The 25,785-nt window shown below is 40.6% G+C and overlaps 1 protein-coding gene across 1 annotated transcript in view; it reads right to left on the bottom strand.

The window, feature by feature from the left end:
- The window catches only part of PSMC4 (proteasome 26S subunit, ATPase 4), a 643,785-nt gene that overhangs the window by 574,911 nt on the left and 43,089 nt on the right, over window positions 1–25,785 (bottom strand). The window contains exon 3 of the mRNA XM_044079358.1: window positions 19,532–19,718. Within this exon, the coding sequence (XP_043935293.1) occupies window positions 19,532–19,718 (187 nt within the window). The remainder of the gene's footprint in view (window positions 1–19,531; window positions 19,719–25,785) is intronic.

The raw sequence follows: 25,785 nt of genomic DNA, 5'->3' as shown, positions 1-25,785 counted from the left end.
TCATAAACTACCCTCAACAAGGCCTTACTATGTCTAGGCAATTCCAAGTTTGTATCACAGCTCAAAAGAATGAATTCCTTAGCCACTCCAAATTGCTCACCCAGAATTTCCGACAAGAGCAATCTGCAAGGAATCTTTAAAGTCTACCAGCTCATTACACAAGCAGAAAATATATTCCCAGTCACCCCTTTCTGCCCAGTCACATGTCCAACATTTGCTATCTACCCAAGGAAAAATTCTCTGAAGTCTGCTAGGGGTATAAAAATACCTACGTAAGCTCTTCCAGGCAAAGATTCAAAATTATCTAGGTTTTGTTGGGCACTTTGGAGAAGTATATACTTCCATTGTTTCCTTGTGAATTGCAGATCTAATTCTCTCTTCCAGTCCCTTCCTAACCTCCTCAGATTCTTAGTTATCATGCAATATTCTATGTGCTCTAATTAGTCCTTTCCTAATGGCAACTTCTGTTCTAGAGTCTACTAAAAACTCTACCAGTGCTGGTCTTTCCTTTAGGACCCCCCCTGTTTCTTTCTCTTAGCCTATACTCTGATATCAATCTTTGATATGGAAGGCAATCTTTAGCCAGCAGTCCAAATAAATTCTTAGCATCTTCCTGTTCTATATTACCTTTCCCTCTTTAGTTATTTGCTACCAGTACCTTGGTCCCTTTGCCAGTTTTCTCCAATACATTCCTGCCCCCTCTTGCCTATTAATTTGAGAGTACTCGGAGTAAAACGAGTACACGCTTAAGTTTGCTATAAACACTTCAAATATTCCAATCCCACAGCTATAGGCCATTACAGCAGCTTACAAATTTAGTGCTAGCTTTACTCTGCTTACCCACACTTATCTTAAGCAGCACTGAAGATGTAATGTCTCCAATAACCACCTTGTAAAAGTTATTAGAATCCTGCCAAAGTCTAAAAAATAATGCTTCCATGGGATCAAACATACCGGGCTGTATCATCATTACTGCTAAAGTATGCACTAGCTGTGCCTCTATTTACATTGCTCAACCTCAGAATACTCAGAGTTTGTGGATGCCTGGGTAATTAAAAAGGCCCATCAACCCTATCAGCCTTCAATACAAAGCAAAAGAATGATTGTTTGCAGAAAGTACAGTTGTGTACACTTACTATAAATGTAGATTTTAGAGTGTATTCACTGTTGAAGTCATTACATTTGGGTAATCTGCTGGCAGGTTGCCCTCAGTCTGCCTGATTAAAAAAGGCTTGGGTCCTGCGTCGGTTGCTGTCCTTTCTTCCATAACGTCAGGGGTACAAAACATGCAGCCGACGTCATTACATCAGTTTTTCTTGCCAGAGATGTCAGGTGCCCCCCAAATGGGGAGCAAAATATATACAAGTAAATAAAAACACAAAAATATACCTCCAAACAAAAGCAAATACACCAAAAAGGCTTTTAAGCATAGTAAAAGAAGGAGAGGTATAGTAAGAGAAAAACAGGGGGCGGAGGGAGGGTAACCAGGACTGCAACAGTGAATACACTCGAACATATGGCAAGTGTACACAACTGTACTATGTTCTTAGTGTTTCACTGTTGCAGTCATTACATTTGGGTAGATTCCCAAAGCTATGGTTGGGAGGATGGGTTTATACAGCATTAGGACCAGCTATAAGGCCCTGCTACACAGCAGTGGCAAAGCCAGCTCTGAATTTAGAGAAAATTGGAAAGTGATGATGCTTGGTGAAAGTATGAACTGAACTCCAGGTAGCAGCTTCTAAAATATCCCTGGTATGAAAGGCTGTAGAAGTAGATGCAGCCCTGGTGGAATGAGATCTGATCCCCTGGGGGATAGGTTTTCAATGGTGCTTATTGCAGAAATGAATACAATGGCTTACCCATTTAGAAATGGTTTGTTTTGAAATAGCCTTCCCCTCTGCCCATGCTTTAGCAGAGGATGAGAGAAGAGGGGGGTTCTGTGTTGTAAGGAGCTGAAATGGCCGAGACATGGATTTTTATGGAAGAAAAAAACCCTTGTGAAGCATTCTCAGTTAAGTATTGCAAAATCTGAGGTAAATTGGGTGCTGCTATGCTCATCCCTTAAGATAGATTCCAGGCACAGAACCTTTTCCATTTGTCAGCATAAGATTTTCTAGTACTAGGTCTTCTTGCCTCCAAAATGACATCCATCACAGGTTTGAATGTTTCTTTGCCTGCAAAATGCAATTACTGGAGCCAGGCACTTTGTGAATACCCTGGGCACAGTAGACAAGCCAAAGGGCAGTACAGAGAACTGATAATGCAAGCAGCCTGCTTTGAAGCGTAGGTATCTTTTGCAAGACTCCCTGATTAGGATATGCAGGGATATGCAAGTACGCCTCTTAAATCTAGAGAGTTGCCAACCAGGCATCCTTGCCTACCATAGGAAGTAACTGGTGAAGAGTCAGCATCCTGAATTCTGGAATGTCCAGAAAGGTATTTAGAGTAGACAGGTCCAGAAATTGATTTGTCTTTTCTGGGTACCAGGAAAAAGTCTGGAATAGAAACCTTGTCCCTTTTCTTCTTCTGGTACTAGCATGTTTAGGAAGGAAAGAACTTGTTTCTGAGCCTCTGCCCACTGATTTGGGGGCAGGTTCTGGCCATCCGTTTGGAGTTGGCAACGTGTGGAAATGAAATCTGTATCCCTGTGACACTATTTAAAACCCATTTATCCCGGGTTATAAAAGTTGCCAGTTTTTTGCATGAAGAGCCAGTTTTCCCCCTAAAGGGGTGGCTAAGAGGCAAGTGCTTGGTAATTTTAAAGGAAAGTAATTGAGACAATTTACCATAGGGTGGTGTCTTGTTAGTTCCAGATTTGTGTAAGCACCCCATTGCTTAGTTCTAAGTCCCTTGTGACTGAAACCTGGTGCTTTTGGGAGTGACTGGGTTTGGCTTGAGAGGCTCTGGAAGGAGCTGGAAAGGACCCAGTTCTTAGTAGGCCAGTGCCTACTAAATCTTGGAGGTTGTACTAAAGAAATCTTTCACAGTTTGCATAGATTTAGCGTTATCTTCCATCTTTTTTAGAACTTCTTCAGCCTCATTGCCAAACAGACGGTCCTGCTGCAAAGGAGCATCCAACAGTTTTGCTTTAACATGATCAGGCAAAGATTGCTCCTTAAGCCAAGCATGCCTTCTAAGCACAGAACCAGTAACAGCAGCCCTGCAAGAGGCTTCTAAAGAATCAAAACCACATTGGAAAGCATGTTTTCCAACTTGTTCAGCTGAATGCAATAAATCCTGTAAATCTTTATTTTCCACAGTCAGAAATCAACATTATTTTCTGTTTAAGCAGCCCCATGATATGCTGTTGATATTTTAGCATATGGAATTGACAGTTTAAAGCCCTGATTGCCAAGGTTGCAGAAGTATAAACCTTTTCACCCCATCTATCCAGCACCCTGGAATCTCTATCAGAAGGGGTAGGATTTGTAGCAGTAGAAGCCTTAATGCCCTTGGGCCCCTGAGAAATGGTTTCAGGGTCCGCAACCGGATTCTTGAAAATGAATTTGTGGGATTCAGGAACCCTGTAGTATCTGTCTGGTTTACTAGGGGCCAGAGGCTAGGAATCAGGGGCCATACTGGATTTCAAAAACACCAACAATATCTAGTACCAGAGGTATAACCAAAGGCCTATTTGCTGAGGAAGAAGGAAATCCCTGAGCCTCTTTTTGGATTCAGAAAAATCCTGACTTTCCCAGTGGAAAGGTATGTAAATTTTCCCCAAAAGAAAAATCCTCAGGGGGAGAAGCAGAGGGAATGGAATCCTCTGCATCGGAGTCCTCATAAGTAGGAATGGATAAATCCAGGTCATTAGAAAAGTCAGAAGAAACAGAGTCTTGTTCAGAAAATTCATAGTCAAGTTCAGCCCTAGGCCTCTTAGGAGGGGTTGACTACCCCTGATAAGAGTAATTAAATCTTCAGCCATTTTGATCATTTGTTTTTTAGGCATAGGGGCCTGAACATGTGGCCTGGGTGTCACTTTTTTTAGATATAGATCGAGATTTAGGCCTTAGTGTTGAAGGTGGAGTCTGTTTAATATGCAAGTCTGTAGGCCTGAATACACCCTCAGAAGCCGGTGCCTGCACAGCGGCTCCAGACCCATCCAAGATACAGACATCCGCGGGTTCCATAGATGAAGCTATGAATGGTCTCAATAGAGGCCTGCGAATCATAAAGTAGCAGGTATCAGGGGCTGCGAAAGCACCTCACTGAGTACCGGCAAACTGGCGACTGGCTTAGAAGCGTTGTCGGCAGTTTTGGACCAACAGCCTGTCTTTTTCTTTGTGTTTTTTTCAGTATTCCGGAAGTCGGATGGCTAACCGACGTCATTTCAGGATAAATAAAGTGAGAACAGAAATATTTAAAAGCAAAAATGTACCGATGACGGATAGTGTGCTGAATAAATAAAACACAAAACCGACAGCAAGGTATGTCGTGGTCAGGGCCTAGGCAATGAATACAGTACAAATGAAAATCCTTATGAGGTATTTACTTCCCACAAGTAATACAATTATTAACTTTTACTGACATTGGTAAGGAGAAAGAAGAAGAAGGAGGAAAAAAAAAAAAAAAAAAAAAAAAAAAAGTTTCCCCAACGGCGTACTTGGCTTTTAGTCGAAGACTTTGGTTCTGAAACTCGAAAACGAACATTTCAGGAGTCAGCTGACTGGCACTTGCGAACTGCTTCTGCTTCGGGCACCGTGCAGCAAGAAAGACTGATGTAATGGCGTCGGCTGCATGTTTTATACCCCCTGACGACCTGACGTCATGAAGAAGGGACAGCAACCGACGCAGGACCCAAGACTTTGTTAATCAGGCCGACGGAGGGCAAATGTAATGACCAACAGTGTAACACGAAGAACGTCTAATTTCAGTCAACATAAGCAGTTTAACAGATCTAGAACAGAATCAGTTTTGTTTTGTGACGAGCAGGTCCCATCTCCTAAACCTAGTAAACTTCTTAGAAAAGGTTACAGAAGCTGTTGACAGTAGTCACCCAGTGCGCACTGCTTACTTTGTCAGACATTATCTACTGGACTGCAAATTGCTTATCCCAACAAATCCCAGTTGGAGAAAGTTGCTGGCACCTTCTTAGTACTTAAAATTGTAACTTGTGGGGTACCACCACAGAGACCAATGCTGTGGCCTCTTCTGCTTTGCAGACATACAATCCAACACCTCAGAAGTGTTGCTGACCAAGTCTGCAGAGGAGTGTAAGCTGGGCATTCTTATCTGCTCACCCACTGACACTACACAATTCCAGCAAAGGCTGGAATTGTGTACATACATGCCCTACAACCTTCCACTGCCACCACGCAAACACTGCCTTATTATGAAGTAAACCACGAACACAAAGTAAAAGCCTCACCAGTCCCACCTTTCAGATAACTAGTTTTGATAGTCCAGTTGTCAATTTTTCATTTCCCCATGTTCCTATTCACAAGGAAGTGTGAAAAAAAGACTTCCACAACTGATACATCACCTAACTGCACAGGTCACCAGGTTTACAATATCCCATAACCTCCTCAGTCTCCACCTCAACATCTCTCTCCAATCCCCCTACCCCTTTATACACACACAATTCCCCCCCTTTGCTATTACCTCATTGCTATCCTTTACCTCAACTAATCTGTCTCAGCCCAGCAACACAACCTTAGATGGTCACTTTATAACATGCAGAGTTTGAAAATTGTGCAAGTTAATTGTTTAATTTCTTTATGCTTGCTTCTAAGAAATCTGAATTTAACACCATGGTTGTACTCTGGGCTGGGTCTGAAAATGGTCCAGCAAAGCTAATGCCCTACACCAGTCAACAAATGAACAAGTACTGACAACAGTCAAGCTAAATGCAAAAAAGCTGCTCCCACTTTATATGTTATGAATGGAATTCCTCTTAGTGCAGACATGGTCATAAGAGACCTGGGTACATATGTGGAGAACTCACCCTCATTTGATAATCAAAAATTCCATCATAGTCATAAATCCTACCTGGCCTAATTCCTCTTAGTGCAGACATGGTCATAAGAGACCTGGGTACATATGTGGAGAACTCACCCTCATTTGATCATCAGAAATTCCATCATAGTCATAAATCCTACCTGGCCTAGTTAATTTCCAAGGTAAGAATACCTTCTAGATCCAAAGTAGTCATCCAGCCACTGCATTCTTCCCTTATCAGGCACATCGCTGAACACAATGCCTCCTTTGATATGTATGAATTAAAACATATTGCCCAGCTGGAAAATCCTAAAACAAAGATCTGAAAAACCTTAAAACTACCCCAACATGTTAACAGGACTGTTCTTAAACTCAGCTGCTTACAGGCTGCTCCGAGGTGACCTGTGTTTAACTCTTCATGCCATGAAAAACCCAGTCCTACTTGACCTATTTCTCTGCAAGAACAGTGGTTCTACTAACACCAGTAATGCAGACCTAATACTACACTAAAACAAGACATGCTGTAATTAGAGGTTCCTAACTCAATACTCCCAGTCTATGGGATAAATGTGACCACAAGTCAAACTGGATGGTTAGACACTACAAAAGTCATGATGTACAGTCCCTGCCTGAACTGAGAGGTAAGCACCATTACATGCTTGAAAAGGGAAGCACAAGCTTAAGTGCACCTTCTTAAAGATGTACAGGACTAGGCACAACTGCTTGCCTAGTACTGTTCCTACATTCCCAAGAACACTGTTAACAGTTTAAGCAGAGGAGAGGTCACAAACTACTTAAAAAAAAAAAAAAAAAAAAATGAAAAAAGGTCGTCCTAGTTCCATAGGTTTCTCTGCAAGATTCAACAGGAGTGACAAATAAGGATTTCTAATGGCTAGTGTGGTGGAGTGCAAACTTTTGCAAGAGGTAAACTTGTAATGATATGATAGCAATAACAAGATTAATATATATTTTTTTCTCAAACTGTTTAGGGGTTCTAATACCATGACAGTAATGGACCCTGTAGATCAGTGTAACATATGTGTGCTATATCTTTAAGAAGCATGGAAGGCTGTGCGTGCAGGTATAAAATTCCAGACAAGTGCAATCACTAGTGCCATTTTACAGAAGCAGCAAGAGTGAGCATGTTTTATCGCAGTTGTTAAGTTTGTTTGCAAGTTACTTAAATCTTAGTAAGCCTCTATAGTGATGTGTTTGTATAGAATAAAGCTGCTTAAACAGAACCCACAAAGACTAGTTCACGAACACAAAAGTGACATGGTGTCAAAACCAGGAGGAAGAGAGAAGAACATTCGGAACCATGAAATATAAAGATGACAGTGAAGGTAAAACAGAAAAAGAAAGAGAAAAAAAAAAAAAAGTACAAACATAATTGAAGGTTATCAGAAATATGAACTGTTTACTCTGTGCGAGAGAAGGCAAAAAGGGGCATTAAAAAGGCACAAACTGCAATAATGGTGCAAGCGGAAAGAACAAAAAAGGTTTGTTAACTAAAGAAAATGTTTCAAGATAAAAGTATTTGACAAGTAGATTGACAGTAAAGCACAAAATGAGAATGTTTAAGGTAGAATGACTGTGTTTAAGGCAGAGTTGGGCATGTTTAGAGTAAAACGAGTACAAGAAAAAGTATGTTGGGCATAAATAGGGCTTAAATGAGCAAAACGAATATAGTAAGAAAAGAGAAAAGGGCACATTAAGCAAAAATAAAGCAAAGCGACTGCTTGCGTTTTGGCATAACTATGACTGCATATTGTATTAAGGGCGTAACTAAAGTTATTTGAAGTATCTCAGAGTGTGTGAGTGTTTACAGTGTGTGCTTATTACTGTGCATGTATTTCAGTGTGTTCATTGCGTGCAAAGTGCAACTATTTTGTGAAATCCAGTCAAAGCATAGCTATTTCGAAAAGTTCTTGTGCTGGGTGTGTCTATTTGCAAAGTGCCGCCATTACAGAGTGCTTCTTGTACTGTAAAGAGTTGCCTAGCAAGGTACCACCATTTTGGGGACATTTCAGTGTGCCATATGCAGTTATTTGCAGAGTACAAATACTTTGAAAGCCATTGAATTTTGGGCAACAGAAGTTAGACTTCTTCGCACTGTGCAGTTGCTTGACACGTTTCCTGCACTGATAAAAGGAGTTTCTTACAAAAGATTACAAGAGTATCACAGTGAGCATGAATTACTCGGCTTTTTTCTTCGTTTATGGAGTATAGTGTTGACAGAACGCTTCACGGTTCAGGAGTTACTTTATGCACAAGTGTGTGTGTTTATGTGCTTATTTGCAAGATCGTTCACTTGTATGTGTTAATGCGGCAAACGGACAACGGGCTTCGAAAACCCTAACCACTTGTGTTTGATGAGAATAAAGTAGAGAACTGGAGAATATTTGAACAAGAGTACGATATTTCCATACAAGCAGGTTATGGAGATAGAGATGCACGTACCAGAGCATTCATTTTGCTAAATCTAGCAGGAACTGAGGCCATAGAAAGAGAGCATTCATTTGTATATGCATCAGCAGTGTATGAAGGTGAAGGTGCAAACTGCCATATTGTTGTGCAAGCTGAATCAAGGGAAGACCCAAAGTGTTTGAAGTGTAACTTTGGAGAAATGTGCAACCCCCCCAGATGAATATTGTGTTAAGGAGGCATTTGTTTTACACAACAGATCAGAAACCAGGGGCAACATTTGTTTCTTCTTAAGTCAGTTATAGAAGCTGCAATCAGTTTGGTGATTTAAAAGATGAGCTGATAAGAAATGTCAGATCCACAAGGTGACAAAGAGATACAAGTATGTTTGCAAGTGACAAAAGCATGGTTTCAGTGAGCTCCAGAGCAAACAGATGATATGCAACACGTGGCAGCAACAGGGTTTCCAAAAAAGGCATGAAGCTTTCCAAAATGTTCCAGAAAAAGTGCAAGCTCCACCGCCACTCAGTGCAACACAAACATGAGTCAGCAAAACCCAAATCTAGCCTTAATGTAAACTGTCGCAATTGTGATGAAATCATGAGTCTAAAAAAAAAAAAAAAAAAAAAAAAAAGTCTTTAGCATATGGTCAACAATGTGACAAGTGTAAAAAAATGGAACAATTCCCAAATGTTTTGTAAATCAAGGTCACATAAAAAAGCAAGTTGATCAAGTAGTGTCAAAACAATCAGCTTTCTATGTAGATGGTGTATCAGTGGTTTGTAGAAATGTATGCAGTAAACTTATTAACAAAGAGTGAAGTGTTTTGTACAGTCCAGATTAATGGAAAATCCACAGAGCTCAAAACAGACACTGGATCAAAATGTAATGTTATATCAGCAGACACATTTGCAAGAGTGAGGACTAAACAACAACTCAATGTAACCAGCAGTTTGAGACTTGTTGCTTACGGAGGTGAAGAAATTCAAACCGAAGGTTCAGTAATACTTGCATGTTATTTGGCAGACAACTGTTACAACTTGTTATTCTACATAGTCCGACGACCAGTGCAGTCTTTACTGGGTCTCAAAGATAAGTTTGAGAATGAACCCGTTTGAGAATGAACCCGTTTTTCTTTTGCCAAAGAAGTTCATGCGCATGCGAGTACAGTTCTGAGTTCCAATTTTTCTAAAGCCATTTTCTCAGAGTATGCTGATGTTTACAATGACAAATTGGGCAAACTTCCAGTTGTGTATTCCATGAAGCTAGACCCAGAGATCACACCAGTAGTCAGACCAGCAAGAAGAGCAATGCAAACTAAAAAGTTAAAGCTCAGTTGGATACGGTGGTGCAGCAAGGTGTTATTTGTCCAGTCACAGAACCAAAAGAATAGGAATAGTCCATGGTAGCCGCTCACAAAAAAGGCTCTGACGAAATCAGAATATGCATTGACCCTAGAGACCTGAAAAAAAACATTAAAAATACCATATCGTCCAATACGCACAGTTGAAGTTGCAGCTTTAATATAGAATGCCGCTGTATTTTCTGTACTGGATGCAGAGTTCATTTTGGCAAGTGATGCTTGATCGCAAATCCTCATTTCTAACTACTTTTGGTACTACGTTTGGCAGACACAGATCCCCAAGGATGCCATTTGGAATAAATTCTGCAAGCAAAGTCTTTCAGCGTGCAATGTAACAAATTTTTTCATGTTATCCTTGTGCCATAATAGTAGCCAATCTAATAGTTGAGGCAATGGTGAAGCAAAACAGGACTGAAACCTCTAGAAAGTTCTAGACAGAGCATGTGAAGTAAATTTAAAACTCAGTCCTCTGAAGTGCAAATTCAGACTTCCAGAAGTTATGTACATAGGTCATTTGTTTACAAGTTCAGGCTTGAGACCCGAACAGACCAAGCAAACTGCTATTCCAGAGATGTCAGCACCAGACAATGTAAAAGGTTTACAGGGTTTTCTAGGTATGGTCAACTACTCAGGCAAATTTATACCAGACTTCAGTGATTTGACAGCACCTTTGAGAGAGCTAACACGCAAAAATGTTGTATGGTCATGGTTGGAGTATCATCAGAAGGCATTTGATGACCTTAAGCTGAAAATTGCCACCCCACCTACATTAAGATACTATGATGGGAATAAACCAGTTGAGCTTTCTTGTGATGCTTCAAAATTTGGTCTTGGCGCAATTATTCTTCAAGAGGGCAGACCAGTAAGCCTATGCATCTAGGACACCAACTCAAACTTGGATGCATTAAGCTCAAATAGAGAAAGAGCTTTTGGCAATAGTATTTGCATGTTCCAAGTTTCACGATTATATTTATGGTCTAGCTACCCAGACTGAAACTGATCATCAGCCTCTAGTTACTATTATAAAGAAGTGAGATTACAAAGAATGATGCTCAAATTGCAAAAGCACAGTTTCAAAATGGTCTACACTAAAGGTAAATTGCTCTCTCTGTCTGATACTTAATCCAGATCGATCACCTAGAAGTACAACAGAACAGCTTGAGGCTGAGAATTTTGACTTTGGTGTAATGTCAGTGCTTAATTTTTTCCATCACTAGACTTTGAGTTGAGAGATCACACTACGACTGATCCAACTTCACAAAAGATTAATCACTAAATCAATGTCAAATGGCAGTCAAAGCAATCTAGTGCATCACCTAGGGTGCAAACATATTTTCCTTACAGAGATGAATTGTTAATGGAAGATGGCATTAATTTTCAAAGGTCCTAAACTTGTTGTTCCCGCTTCCTTACAAAAAGAATATATTCAGATTTTGCATCATGGTCACCCAGGTTTATCATCCACTAAGAGAAGAGCAAAATTATTAGTATTTTGCCCTTCAGTATCAAAAGACATTGACAGAGTTCTTCTTGTTCAGTATGTAATAATACCAGAACACATTTGCAAAAAGAACCACTTCATCTAAGTCCAGTTCCTGAACTACCTTGGTCTACAGTTGCAAATGATATCAGAGTGGAACAAATCAACACTACTTGGTTTTGGGTGGACTCTTCAAACTGGTTTGAGATTGATCTGCTACCAAACTAAACCTCAACAGCTGTTGTCACCAAGTTGAAATGTCATTTCTTAGTTCATGGTAGTCCACACAAACTTTTTTTCTGACAATGGTACTCAATTCACTAGCTAGTCGTTTCAGAAATTTGTAAAAACAGGACTTTGTACGCCACTAGTAGTCCTCAATCCAATGGTCTAGCTGAACGAGCAGTACAGTACAGAGTGCAAAGCAATTACATGAAAAGTCAAACTGACGATACCAATGTATTCTTGAATTTGCGTAATCTCAGAAACATACCTCGTGATGATAGTCTTGGCTCACCTGCTCAAAGACTACTTCCCAGACAAACTAGAACTACGCTATCTATTTCAGCAAGTTTGTTGTAGCCTAAACCGAACAAAAAAAACATCAAGACTCAATTGTCTAACAAGTGTAATATCCAGAAATCTAATTATGACAGATTGAACAGATTACTTCATTCAGAGGAGAGGAACATTCCACAGGTCAACCATTTTGCAGAGTCTGTCCCAGTTGCTGAATCTAGTTTCCCAGTTTTATGTCACACGATATGGATAAGTTTCGAAGCCTAGTGTGAAATACGCAGCAACGTGGACTTGATTGTAGATGCATGTGTACTTCGTACTGCATAATGCATGTCAATACATTACCTGTGATTTCCGCATGCCAATCTCATGACAAATTGCACAAACTATTTCGCAAAGAGGGAAGATGTAGACAGTGTAACATGTAACGTGTGTGCGCAACATCTTTAAGAAACATGCAAGGCTTTGCGTGCACATATATACATTCTACACAATTGTAATCCCTAGTGCCAGAGAGTGATCATGCATGATCGCAGTTGCTAGTTTGTATATAGCTTACATCAGTCAGTAAGCCTCTATAGTGATGTGTCTGTATAAAATAAAGCTGCTTAAACAGAACCCACAAAGACTTGCTTATTCGTGTACCAACATAAAAGCAATAGACCCGGTGTACCAACATAAAAGCAATAGACCCGGTGTATTGTTAGAGTTCATGACATTCGTATACTTTTAGTCTGATGTCTGCCAAGAGTGTTACTCTCTGCACCCACAATGTACCCAAAACTGCATCCTCCTGCAGGTCGAATGTATCGATGGCATAGGAGTAAAATTGCTAAATATTTTTAGTACTGTTGCTCCTACTACTATTGGAATTATCAGGGTGCTTTTCTTCCATATAGCTAGGGTTTCTACATGCAAATCCAGATATGCAAGGCACTATAAAATCATTGGGTTTACGATTTCAATGATTAATGCTACTTTCATTTTCTTGGTCTACTTGCATTTAGATTTGATCTGCTGGTACTAGGTGATACTTCACCACGGTTGACAGGTTGATAATTCTTTGTGGTTCAGGTTTCAAATGCCTTTTCACTACTTCTGCAATACTGTTTGCATAATCCCAAATGCAACAATCTTGCCACATTACTGTGCCTTTTTCAGTATACAGGCCCTTAGCCATTAATGTAATCACACACAGTAGAAAGATGTGCAACTGCTTCCAATTCTGTTTTGGATGTGTCCATTTCTCTCTTTTTTTCTATGGACTTGTTAAACCAACATGTATATATAGCCCACTACCTTGGGCCATTAGTGGTTCATTCTTTTATTTAAATTCGCCTATTCATAGCAATTCCTGCCATCAGATCTTGGCCAAATTGAGCTGGTCCTAGAAATTCTCTATACTTGCCACTTTATTTGTAGACTTTCCAATTGTCTTTTCTTCTGGTCATTATTTTGCTTGACACTTTCAGTTTCTGTTGGATTCTTGTCTACTTCTGGTTTCAGTTCCATTCTCATTTTATTCTGAAAGGATTCAACGAAACTAAGCAAAGATGTTGACTTTCATGCTTCAGAACTTTCACTATGTATGACTGCAGACTTGCACATACAGAGAATTTCAAGGAGACCCACATTTCCTTCACAGCAAAGGAGGTATAATCTTGGTATACACTAGTGCTTCTATATAAATCTGATAAGCATGAAGCATTTTTCTTGTTTTCTTCTCCAATTTATTCACTAGTGCTTGGGGCCAGTTAAATTGCATCACACCTGTAAGTTAGAACAGGAGGAACAAATTAAACGTATAGCTTAGACTTGCTCCCAGACGTCCAAGCAGTTTTCAATACTACCTTTAGTCTTCTGTTCTTCTTACTGCGCTTTATTCTCTTTTCTTCATGTTTATACTCCCAAACATTTATACACTCCCATCCTGTTCAAATTAATCACGTTTATAGATCGCACACCATGTCCCAAGATGCTCAATCTGCATTCCTTGACACACTGGAAAATATAAAGGTCCAAACACCATAATCCTGGGTGATTTCAACTACCCTGGTATAGAATGGGTGAACTACCAATGTTCCAACTCCTATGCTCAGCGATTCATAGAATTTATAAATTCAAATGCCCTTGAACAACTAGTATGTTCCCCCATTAGAGGGGACAACATATTGGATTTAATCATCACAAATATGGGCGCCCACTGTACCACACCCATTATCACTCCCTCCTTGGTCAGATCCGACCACAAACTGATAACCCTGGACATCCTCACCCCTCCACCTCCCCCAGTCAAAAAATCCATAGTCAAAAACCTTTCCAAAGCAAACTTCAAACTACTTGCATCAGAAGTGGAAAGCTTCACTATTCCCTCGCAGAAGGATAATGATATCCAGGACACAGAATCCTACACCAAGGCACTCTATATGCATCTTCAGGATTGCATGGACCGTGCTATCCCAAATAAAACCAAGACTCCTTCCTCAAGCAAGAAGAAACCAGTCTGGTGGATCTCGGCCATAAGCAAACTTTACAATAAAAGGAGGAGACTTGTACAAAAAAAGGCCAAATCTCAAGTAGACAAATCATCCCTGATCAGCATTAGTAAGAAATTGAGGGCCCTCATCAAGTCAACTAAAGCTAATTTTGAAAAGAAAGTTGCCAAGGATAACCATAAGGCTTTCTATGGCTACGTCAAAAACCTAAATGGCAATGCTCAGGTCTGTTCTGAGCTAGTACAATATGGAACAAAATACACTGACCCTTCTGACATTGCCAACATCTTGGCTGACAGGCTCAGTGCAAATTCCTCCCCCCCTCACCACCTACAGGGCCCATTACCATTACAGGGGATTGTGCAAGTCCAATTATTACTGATAACCAGGCTCTATCTAAAGCTAAAAACACTGCCTCCATGGGACCAGATGGTGTCCCAGGCGGTGTCATACGCGAGCTCCAAAAGGAATTAACCCCGCATCTTAATACCCTGTTCAGTCTCAGCCTCTCCACAGGATATGTGCCCAGAGAATGGCGCACAGCAACGGTGGTCCCGCTACACAAGGGTGGGGCCACAACTGACCCTGGGAACTACTGACCAATAAGCCTGACCAGTCTGATCTGTAAGGCTCTGGAGCGAGTTATTATGGAACTCAAAAAAGGAGAGATTGGGAACCGCCAGTCGCTGGACCCCACACAGTTCGGCTTAATCAAGGGCAGATCATGCCTCCTGAACCTGGTGGATTTCTTTGAGACGGTTACTCAGGCTATAGATAAGGGAAAGGAGGTACACACGGCTTACCTTGACCTTGCTAAAACATTTGACACCATTCCCCATTCGGGTATTATTGATAAGCTCACCAGCCTGGTCATAAACCCTTACGTCACAAGATGGATCGCAAACTGGCTCTCAGACAGATCCCATAAAGTAAGAGTAGCGGGATCTATGTCCGAATCCAGACCAGTAACAAGTGGTGTGCCTCAGGGCTCTGTCCTGGGGCCCCTCCTGTTTGGCATATACTTCTCAGAAGTACAGGCAAGCACGGAAGGGCTGTGGCTGACTAAGTTTGCGGACGACTGCAAACCGGGTGCTATAATAGAGTCTCCGGCCGACATGGAGATCCTCCAGAAGGGCCTAAATGAGACTGATGCATGGTGTCAAAGCCATGATCTCAAGCTAAATGCAAAAAAAGCGTAGTAATCCCCTTTGGAAAAAATAGAGTACCCGCAAACTACAACACAGGAGGTAATCCCCTGAAATCTGAAGAATAAATAAGGGATCTAGGGACCCAAGTAGATAGCCAGCTTTCCTTTGATAACCATGTTGCCAAAGTGGTTAGAAAATCCTTCTATGTGACCCATCTGATCATGAAAGGGTTCGCATCAAGATCTAAGGATGTAATGGTGCCCCTCTACTCTTCCCTCATCAGACCCATTGAGTACAATGCACCAACTGGAATGTATCTGGCTAGACATCTCCAGCAGCTGGAGAGACCACAGAGGTACCTAACCAAGAGGATTACTGGTCTCAAACAGTTGCCCTATGCAGCACGATAAAGACTGTTCTCTGTTGCATACCGCTTTCTCAGAGGCGATCTCTGCCTAACGTACAGAGCCATGTCCAACCCAGAATTGCTGAACATGCTCCATCTTAGCAAAACCAAATCTACTCTAGCTACATGCTCTAGGGATATAAACCTCAACACAACAATGAATAGAACATGCTGGAGGGATAGATTCCCTTCGTAGAGACTTCCCTTACTATGGAACAGGGTCCCGATCTACATAAGACAGAGCCCCTCACTATCACTCTTCAAGAGGAACCTTGATGAGTGGACGGGCAACAAAGTTCACACCGGGGATCACACCAACAGCACTACTAGATAGGGGCCAAGGGTACTAGCTGCTAGTACAAGGGTCTAGGGAACTACTAAAGGGGCGGTGAATACCGCACAACGTGGCTGGGCTAATATATGCCTTCAGGCAGATAGCTCAGTACCAACCTACGAACCTATTCTGTTGCAGGTTGTCATTTTCTTGTGCTGCAGGTTTCCTTTTATAATTGCTACTTCTGTACATTTTTCGAGAATCATTTAAGGAAGTTTTAACAATTTGTATTTGTGCTTTCAGATATGCATCTGCTGAATTATACAACTTTAATCATTTACAAAAGATAGAGGAGATGATTCTCAACAAGGCTGGTTCCTGGAAGTTGAGCTATAGCCATTGCCTAATCTATTAAGTAATCAGCTTAATGGGTTAAGAGTTAGACAGCAGTAGCAACAAAATCACATTGAATAGATCCCAAGGAATAACATTTCAGAGGGGAAATATTTTGCCCTTTGCCACAGCATAGCTGCAGAGCTGTTTGCCACAGTTTAACTTATGGTGTATAGTACTTTCCATGAATGTGGGATGCTGTGGAATGCTTTTTATAAATTATCAATGCCACAGTTAGATTCCTCCTTTTTTTCAGCTCTCTGTTATGGCTTTAATAATAGATGGCCCTTTGTTCCATAGGACTTTCTTTTATTACTTTTTGTTCTACTGCCATGACTGAATTTTCTCTTTAGATGGTTATAAACTACATGCACATGAATTCCAGTACATAATTTATAAAGTCAGATGGTAAGCTATTGGTCTACTGTTCTCAGGATGGCTTGCAGGTTCACTCTGAAGGAGTATCATCATTTTTCCCCGATGTTAACAAGGTGGGTGTCTGTTTAGGATGTACATACAAGTAACATTTTCATTCAAGGCTAAATCTTTATGTAAGGAGATTAAGAACTTCAGTCAGAAGTTAAGATACTATATCTGTGCCCAGGGTTTCCAGTTTAGAGCTTTTAATTTTGTCTCAGTCTACTTTGCATCTACTGCACTCCGCTTCATATTCTCATTATAGAGCTTTCTAATGTTTCTTTTAAAAGTCTTCTATCCATTTGGCATCTTTGCTATAAAAAAGCACCATCTTCATAAGCACTTCTCCAAAATGTAACCATTTCTTCTTTTTGGTGGTGCTTCCATATCTTTTTTGGGTCATCAATTACTTATTTTGCAATCTTTCTTTATAAATTATCTGTATACCTTTTATCTTTTTCTGCTTGCAGCGGTATCTTTATTATTGCAAACAGTGTATGATAAACTGTGTTTTTTTAATATCATGTGCTGCACTTACATCTATCTTTGTAAGAATATTTGATGATCTGTTTGTTCACTTTTCTGTATTCTAACAAGGATACTTCTTGGCTTACAGGACTTAGTTTTCACTATACAATGCTTTTCATGATGCCATTCTACTTATTTCCTTCCTTTCCTGTGTTACCCTACATTTTTCAAATACATATATTAGTTTAGCCGCACAGTAATATATTCCACTTATTTCTCATAACAGTCCCAGTTACTGCATTCATGTGTTTCACCAGTTATCCTATTCCCTTATTTACTTTCTGTACTCATCTCTTTTAACATGTCTATCCATCTCTATCAAAATCGGTCTTCCTTTTTTCATGGGCTGAGCACACCTTCTTTGCTCTTAATTTCCTACTCTCTCGCAATACAATTCTAAATGGACTTCCAAGAATTTCCTTTACAGAAGATTTTAGGACAATGCCCTGTGACATACCTTCTTCATATGCATCCTACTCCAACTGTTGCTCCATCTGGGATCTCACTGGGTCGATCACATTGCATTATATTACCTGTATCCGAGTTTCCAGTTCATTATCTTGCTGTCCAATTCTAACACCTGCTCCATCGGGGGACTTATTGGCCCAGATGGGCTATCACTTCAAAATGTCAACTTGTTTAATTTCTCCCTTGCCGATCTTTTTTTTTTTATTCCCCTTTGTGATCTTATTTTGTGTGTCATGAATTTTATATCTTTTTTCCTTAATTTCTTTGGAGATGCATCTGTATTGAGCATCTTGGCTTTCTTCTCTTTATAAAATCACACACCATAATCAGATCTCTTCTTTCTCATATCCATATTTCTCATATCCATATATTTTAACAGCTTTTCAAAACCTCTGCTGTTGTCTTTTTAATCTTTTCACACTTCCTCTGCTGCTTCCTTTTCCAGATGACCCCATATATTTTTTTTTTTTTATCTAGATATTTTCCCTGATCCGTTGTATTAAAGATCTTAAATTATTACTTGCAACTTTTTACAGTGTTTCTTGTAAATGTATTTTTTCTTTCATCTAATTTCTCTTACTTCTACTACATATTCTCTGTCTAGAAATTCTGGGTTTCTTACATAACCTATTCCTTTCCCAACAGTCCACTTTATTATCTCTATGCCTCTTACTTGGCCTGTCAGTGTTTGTAGACTACTTACTATTCTACCACAGGTGGACCACCTTCCTCCTGAGCATGGCCAAGAATGTTTCCATGTTCTGACAATTTCACACTGCCTTTTTGTTTTCCATTCCTGGGAGTAGTCTGCACACCAAGGTGTGAACACTTTTTAATCATGGGACCTGGGCATCTATTCTTGATTTTTTTTTTGACCTACCTTTCCCCATGACATGTATAAAAATAAATACAACCTATGCATCAGTATCACCTTGGCAAGATTTTGTAAAAACAAGATCTGAAACAGTGAAGGCCAACGAAACCATTGACCAAACGTAGAACAGACTGACGCATGCAAGACCTGCACTCAGACTGGCAATGAGACAGTCTGAAATTTTATGCTCATATGTCTACTTCCGTACCTTTATGCCTGCAGGTTTATGCAATAAATGTCAGAAGTAAGGCTTTGTGGATGGTTTTGGCTTTGGTACCAGGCCTGATGTCCAGCCAACAGTTTTTTGGAATTCTGTAACAGTGATCTGAAGACATCTCAGTTACAACTCATTCTTAACACTTATGAAATTAATGCCAACAAGCAATCAATCCACCCAAGCTCACTGCTTTTACCCGATGCAGCATGCCTGAATCAAAGAAATAAAACGGCATGTGACCACACCTGGAACATTTGCAGAGATTTTTTTTGGGGGGGGCATAAACCACACACACATTATACATATGATTATATTTCAGTACATTGCCAGCTCGCTACAATCAGCGTCTACTACATCAGCCACAAGTGGTTGAAACTCAAAACATCTTGACTCAGATTGCATAACAGTGGGGAAATGCAAAATCTCACTCACCACTCTAACAATTCTGCAAAACAAATGGCAGCATCCTGCTATGAGTCAGCAGGTCGATAAGAACAAAATTCCTAACTAAACATTCAATGTAATAAATGTATGCATATACACTCCACTGAAGTACAGCATCAGTACACAAAATCCATTTGATACCTGTGGTAGACCCCACAATGGCCGTGTTTTGGTCCACTGCCTCCAAGAACTGGCCAATTACAAGTGGAATACTTTGGATCCGCTTCACTTCTTCCTGTGCGTGAAGGAACTCCTTTTTAAGATTCTTCTGTTCATCTTTGATATATTCCTCTTGCACCTCAAGAAACTCCAATTCCTGTTGTAACTTCTGCAGCAAACAAACAAACAAACAAACATCTAAGATACTGAGAAAATGTTCACATCACATGGGAAGTTAACAGAACAAATTTACATTGCAAGTACTGCCAGTCTAACTTTGGGGTTCTTGCCAGTCCAACTCTGGTATTATACCCCAGTCTTCTTACTTCTTGGAATAGCTCAGTATAATGAATGGACTAGCATGACAAATGCTTCTTCCCAGGCAGACATTCACAGAGTGCTAGTTTGTGTTTGCTGGTGTTAATGCATGGAACAATACAACAGAAAAGTCTCTTTACTGTCTTCTATTTCTTTTCTAATGCATGCAGAACAAGCATGCATTCACCTAATTTTTGTCAGTTTCTCCAATGCGGTTTTCTCAACAAAGCACACAAAATACATAAATTCCTACCATACAAAGTGAACTATACAAGGACTCCGAGACATCTTAACGTAGATGCACATTCACAAGTAACTAGCTGGTACCCTAGGTAAAATTCCAGTCAAGACACCTACCCACTCATACCAATGCATGCTAGGATGCAATGTGCAAGTATGCATCCCAGAGCCCAGTAATTCACCCCATGACATTTGCAACTACCTTCTTGCAATCAACACATACACTGATCTGCATAACACTTAGTGCATACCTGCCAGATTTCCAGGAAACTCCCAACAGACAGTTTGGAAGATAAGTCAATGATCCATAGTAGTACAGAGGTAAGGTATCAGACTTCCAAGGTGGGTACTATTGTATATACCAGACTGAGGATCCCACCAGATAGTCCCCAACTGGTTTTGGGTGCCAAAGCAGTTATCTAGGACAACAGAGCCTTGAATATGGACCTCCTTCCAAACTAGCCAGACACCAAATCATGGTCCAGACAACAATGCCCAGCAATGGCACCAAAGACCCAGTAGCCATCATGATACAGGCATCTGTAATGTAAGGATTTCAGAAACAGGAGCCAGATGAAGCAAATACTGTAGTGATGCAAACTCTGACCTCGGCACTTGCCAGTGGGCAGTTAGCAACCTATCTACAAAATAATGAAGTTGGTTGACAACCCAATACTGGAATTGTCTACGTACATGCCAGCACCACCCTCTCTGTCCAAAGAGGACACAAACTTATACAGAATATAAATTACACACAAGCTTTTGGTGTATGCCCATGATGTACAGGGCCCTCACTCTTGTGGTTTTTGCCCCCAGAAGGGAAAATGGGAAGTTAACAGACTTAAAGCATAATGCTAAAAGCATCTATAAAAAGAAGCATTAATTCATACTGAACACCGTATAACTGCAAAAAAGACAGGCACTGTTCCTATCATAGAATCCCTGAAACTGTGAAGTAAGGGCCACGAGAAACTGCACCTTTCAAATCACAAACTTCAGTGGTATTCAACCACTGACTGCCAGCTCTGATGTCATGGTACTACAGTAGAGAGGTGTTCCTCAAAAAGGACAGAGGTGCAGTTCTCCATTAAGAAATTGCTTTACTAGCTGGAGCCTAGCCATAATTTTGTCCTCAGCAAGGTCACGATGAACATAAGACAACTGACACAAGCATCCCGATCAACTGAAGCAGTCATCATACAGCTGTCCCCAAGTTAAGATCACCTGCAAGTACAGACCTACTTTGTGGTGAACTTCCCAGCACCCAAAAAAACTCCTTCCCACAGGACTAAGGCTCTGAAGCACCACCTGGCAAAAAATAAATACAAATTGATGAATATAGGAATAATTCACTTAAGGGGGTAGCATTCTTGGCTAGGACCAGGAAAGTCTTCTGTATAGCTAGCTATCTTATACCCAACTCCACTCCATTCTCAATCACTGTGAGGTGGCAAAAAATAGTTTAGATCTCTCTGTCGCTAAAATTTAAGATGAATAATGCAATTAGTTGGAAGGGAGTTCAATTGAGCCATGAGGCCATTGTCTAAGTACCTATGCTTAAACCTCAACTCTCATTCAAAGGAAGGCCGGGCCATTCATACCATGAATGAATTATGAACACCCACTCAGTTGTCCAACTTCTTTTTAAGTCTGACAGTGTAACACTGCTTGACTAATTACAACACAGTGCACCTCCATGCATATCTGCAATTACCTCCAAATGACAACTCTAGGAATCCAATACGGACTGCTCATATTTGCATTAATAATTCCAAAACAATGCTACATACAAAGTATCAGAAGACTTCTTTTTAAAGCATACATGACGGCAAATGCAACTGTATTGATACTTGACCTCTGTCTAATGCAGTTAAAGAGATAGTATAGTATACTATTTGTGTTGCAATAATTTTTGTATTTCTCTATCTCAGCATTTAGGTAACAGACAGAACTGCACCGCCTTATATGAAAGCTCACAGCTGTAAGAAAATCCTTTGTCAGTATGAATCGTGCTTAAATAGTTATATCAACAATACAAAATATTTACTGCCTTATTTTGGCTTATAAACTTCAGTTTAAAGCATCAAACTGAAATGAATGTCACCAACGTAAAAAAGTTATGAACTTACCATTATGTTACATCTGTGTTGTCCATTTTCATTCTTCCTCAACTTATGGGTTCAGATCAGATACCTCAGATACGACTCGGCCGTTTGCAAAAGCTCGTGGAAACCAGAAACTCGAGCTACTCCCTTACTCACAATGCACCAACCCCAGCCACCTCAGATTTTGTTTGCTAAGAAAGCAGAAAAGCCACAGTTTACTCACAGAGGAAGAAAAGACTATATTTGGAGCTATATATCAAGGAAATGGCACACTCACAAAAACACTCACTCCTCCAGGAGTTCGTAAGGCAGGGGATTGGTGGGAGGAGAGCTAAGGAAAAAAGAAAGTGGACAACACAGATAGTTATGTACTTACCATAATGTTCTACATGATGTTATCATCAATTTTCATTTTATTCTCAACTTATGGGACAGAATCCCCAATTACCTAATTCCCCCAGGTGGACTCAAGGAAGGATATTCCTGAGCACTACTGAACCAAAAGATGCCCTGTGCCTAGAAACCATATTCAAATGTGTAATGAGTAACAAATGTATGAGGATTACTCCAAGTCACTGCTGCACAAATATAGTCTATGCAGGTTCTAGACTTGAGTCATGGCTACTTCATCAGTCTTTCTAGTTGAGTGAGCTCTTAAGAGGTTTCGACAAGGTAATGCCCAATTTGGTGTACATACAGGAAATACAATCTGTAAGTCATTTGGCTACAGTAATTTTGGTAACAGGTCTTCCAAGTTTCATGTTTGAAAAGGAGACAAAACTGCTCAGACTATGACATTTTCTGTTCTGTGTAAGCAAAAATTTAATTGCCTGTGCACATCTAGTAAATGTAGTGTGCATTCAGCTTTGGTTTATACTGGCCGTCTGATACCACTTCAAGAAGAAGAGGAGGATTAGTTCATAAAATGACTGTCTTTGTGAAATATCAAGTAAAGTGATTCTGAAGACAATGTTTCTATCTCCGAAATTCTTCTGGCAGAAGTAATGGCTATTAGAAAGATAAGAAAGGTATTTGATGTCACATTTAGCTGCAGGTTCAAAGTGGGATTGAGTAAGTTGCTGCAATACTAGGCTGACATCCCATGGTCTCTGAAGGGGGGCCCTGGGAAGGAGAGTACCTCACAAAAATGTTTTGCATAGTCTACGGGAAACAACGGAAACACCATCAAATCCTATGTGAAAATTCAACATTGCTGCTAGCTGAACCTTAACAGTGGAGGAGCTAGTTCCTTCTTTAAAAATAAGGACTAAAAATTTAAGGATACTATGGAAAGCGGCTGAAAAAGGATCAACATTACTTTGATGGGCCCAGTATGCACATCTTTCCCAATTACTGGAGTAAAGTTTGTGTGTGAAGATAAGAGTATCTGAAGGACTGGAGAGAAGAACATTGGCTTTGCCAGTTCTATTAATAGACAAACTGCCAGTCACCCTGAGGTTCGATATGTCAGAATAATCATGCCTGTCGGGTGAGACAGTACATCTGGAGTTTGACCCAGAGTCCATGGTGGGTGAAATGAGGCCAAAGAAAGGGGAAACAAATCTGTTAAGGCCAAAAAGGTGCAATGAGGATAACTTTGCTCTTCAACATTTCTGCTTTCTGCAGAATTTGGAAATTAGTGGATAGGTATAAAGCAAACTGGGAAGCCAACTGTGAAGTACAGCATTTCTTGTCGACTCCCCTGTGGAGGAGAGAGCTTCTTGAAATGCCAGCAACGCCAATAGCACTGCTCCCATCTTTGTAACACTGATATGCAAAATTGTCCTCTATGGGAAACCAAGTGCCTTGGACAGTCTTCCCTGGTAATGCACCCACCACCCTACCTGGGAAGAGAGTCTGTCGTCACTATGGTCTTGGGCTGAGGGACAATAAATGGTTGACCTAGTAGATGTGACCGAATCCACCATTTGAGATCTCTCTTGCAAATACATGTCACTCAGACTAAGGTTGACATGGGCTTACCATTGCGAGGCTAGTATGCATTGCAAACTTCTTACGTAAAACCTGGCTAACACTACTAAGGTTACTGCCACTGCCATCAATCCTAGAGCCAGAAGAACCAAACTGGCAGAAATTTTGGTACTGCAGATTATCTTCCTGACCTGTGTTCTTAAGGTCTGAACTCTTAGAGGTAGTGACGCTATCATTGATTTTGTGTTCAACAATGCCCCTATAAATTCTAACTTTTGAGATGGTTGCAAATGAGACTTAGTAATTTATGGTTACTCACAAATGAGAGCAAGTTTAGAGAATGTGATCTCTTGTCTCTATTACTTGATGTCTGGGTGGACAGTAATAAGTCTGTATGGAAACACCAGAAATCCTTGCAATCTCAAGTGAGCTGCCACTACTGCCATGCATTTGGTGAACACCCGGTGGCTGTGGTGAGACTAAAGGGTAGCACTCTGAATTAGTAATGACTGGCTCCCAGCCAGAAGTGCAAGTACCTTCTGGACCATCTGCTATTCATTATGTGATTGTATGCATCCTGAAGGTCTAACAAGCACATCCAAGTGTCCTTTCCCCAGAAATGGGAGCATGGACTGAACCATGACCATTTAAAACTTGGTGCATTGAACTGACTTAGCAATCTGAGATCAAAAATTGGTCTCCAGTCTGTCTTCTTTGGCACTAAAAAAAAAACCTTGAATAAGTTCCGGATTCTAGCTGGTCTGGTAGGACCTCTTGGATGACTCTTCTAGCAGCTTTTTATTTGAAATGCTGCTTATTCCCTCTGACTGGGTAGAGCATCAGGGAATTTTTTGAGATAGGAGGTGGAAGGGAATTATACAGCCTCTATAAATGATCCTCAGCACCCATGTATCTGTTAATTTCTAGCAAGGCTCTCTAGTGCAGGCACAAGTGACCCCCCGATTGACTCCAGGAGGAGACAATCGGGCCTCCATTCAGGAACACTGGAAGGGTCTATCAAAAAAGGAATCTCTAGACACCTTTGGTTCTGTGGGCCACTTCTGCCACGACAGTGGCGTCTACCGTGAATTCCCCCCTCTGCCTCGGGGAAACTCCTCCATGTGTGCCCAGAAAGGGCCCTGGGACTTGTAGGTTGGTATTAGGCTGTCCACCCTAGGGCCTATACAAGCCTAGCCATAACAGCTCCCGGCTATTTCTTCCCAGGAAATGTACTTCCCTGGTCCTCTGTCTAGCAGTGTGACGCGATATAGGTTCATAAGTTGGTACTAGGCAAAAACCAACACTTTCCCAGCACTTTATTGGATTCCTGGAGAAGGATCTTTGAGGTGCAGAAAAATGTAAACCCTCAGCAGACAGGGTCTTTCCGTCCTTCTCACACCTGGATAAAAAGTGTTTTTAACTTTGCTCCCTTTCATGAAATGTCTTTGTTTGGCCCATTGACGAAGGGAGGCTTGAAAAGCTCTGCAAAATCACATAAGTGCAACCATGTGTGCCTCCTTATGGAAATGCTAGAACCCACTACCCTTGAAGTTCCTTAGACTGCATGCGAAACTAACATGGTGGAAAGTACAGCTGTGTACACTTATCATAAATGTAGATGTTAAAGTGTATTCACTGTTG

The sequence above is a fragment of the Protopterus annectens genome, chromosome 8.part0 (genome assembly GCF_019279795.1).
Source record: "Protopterus annectens isolate FY-2018-M chromosome 8.part0, PAN1.0, whole genome shotgun sequence".
Taxonomy (NCBI): domain Eukaryota; kingdom Metazoa; phylum Chordata; order Ceratodontiformes; family Protopteridae; genus Protopterus; species Protopterus annectens.
The sequence above is the reverse complement of the archived record's forward strand: the minus strand, read 5'-3'. Positions and strand labels throughout refer to the sequence as shown.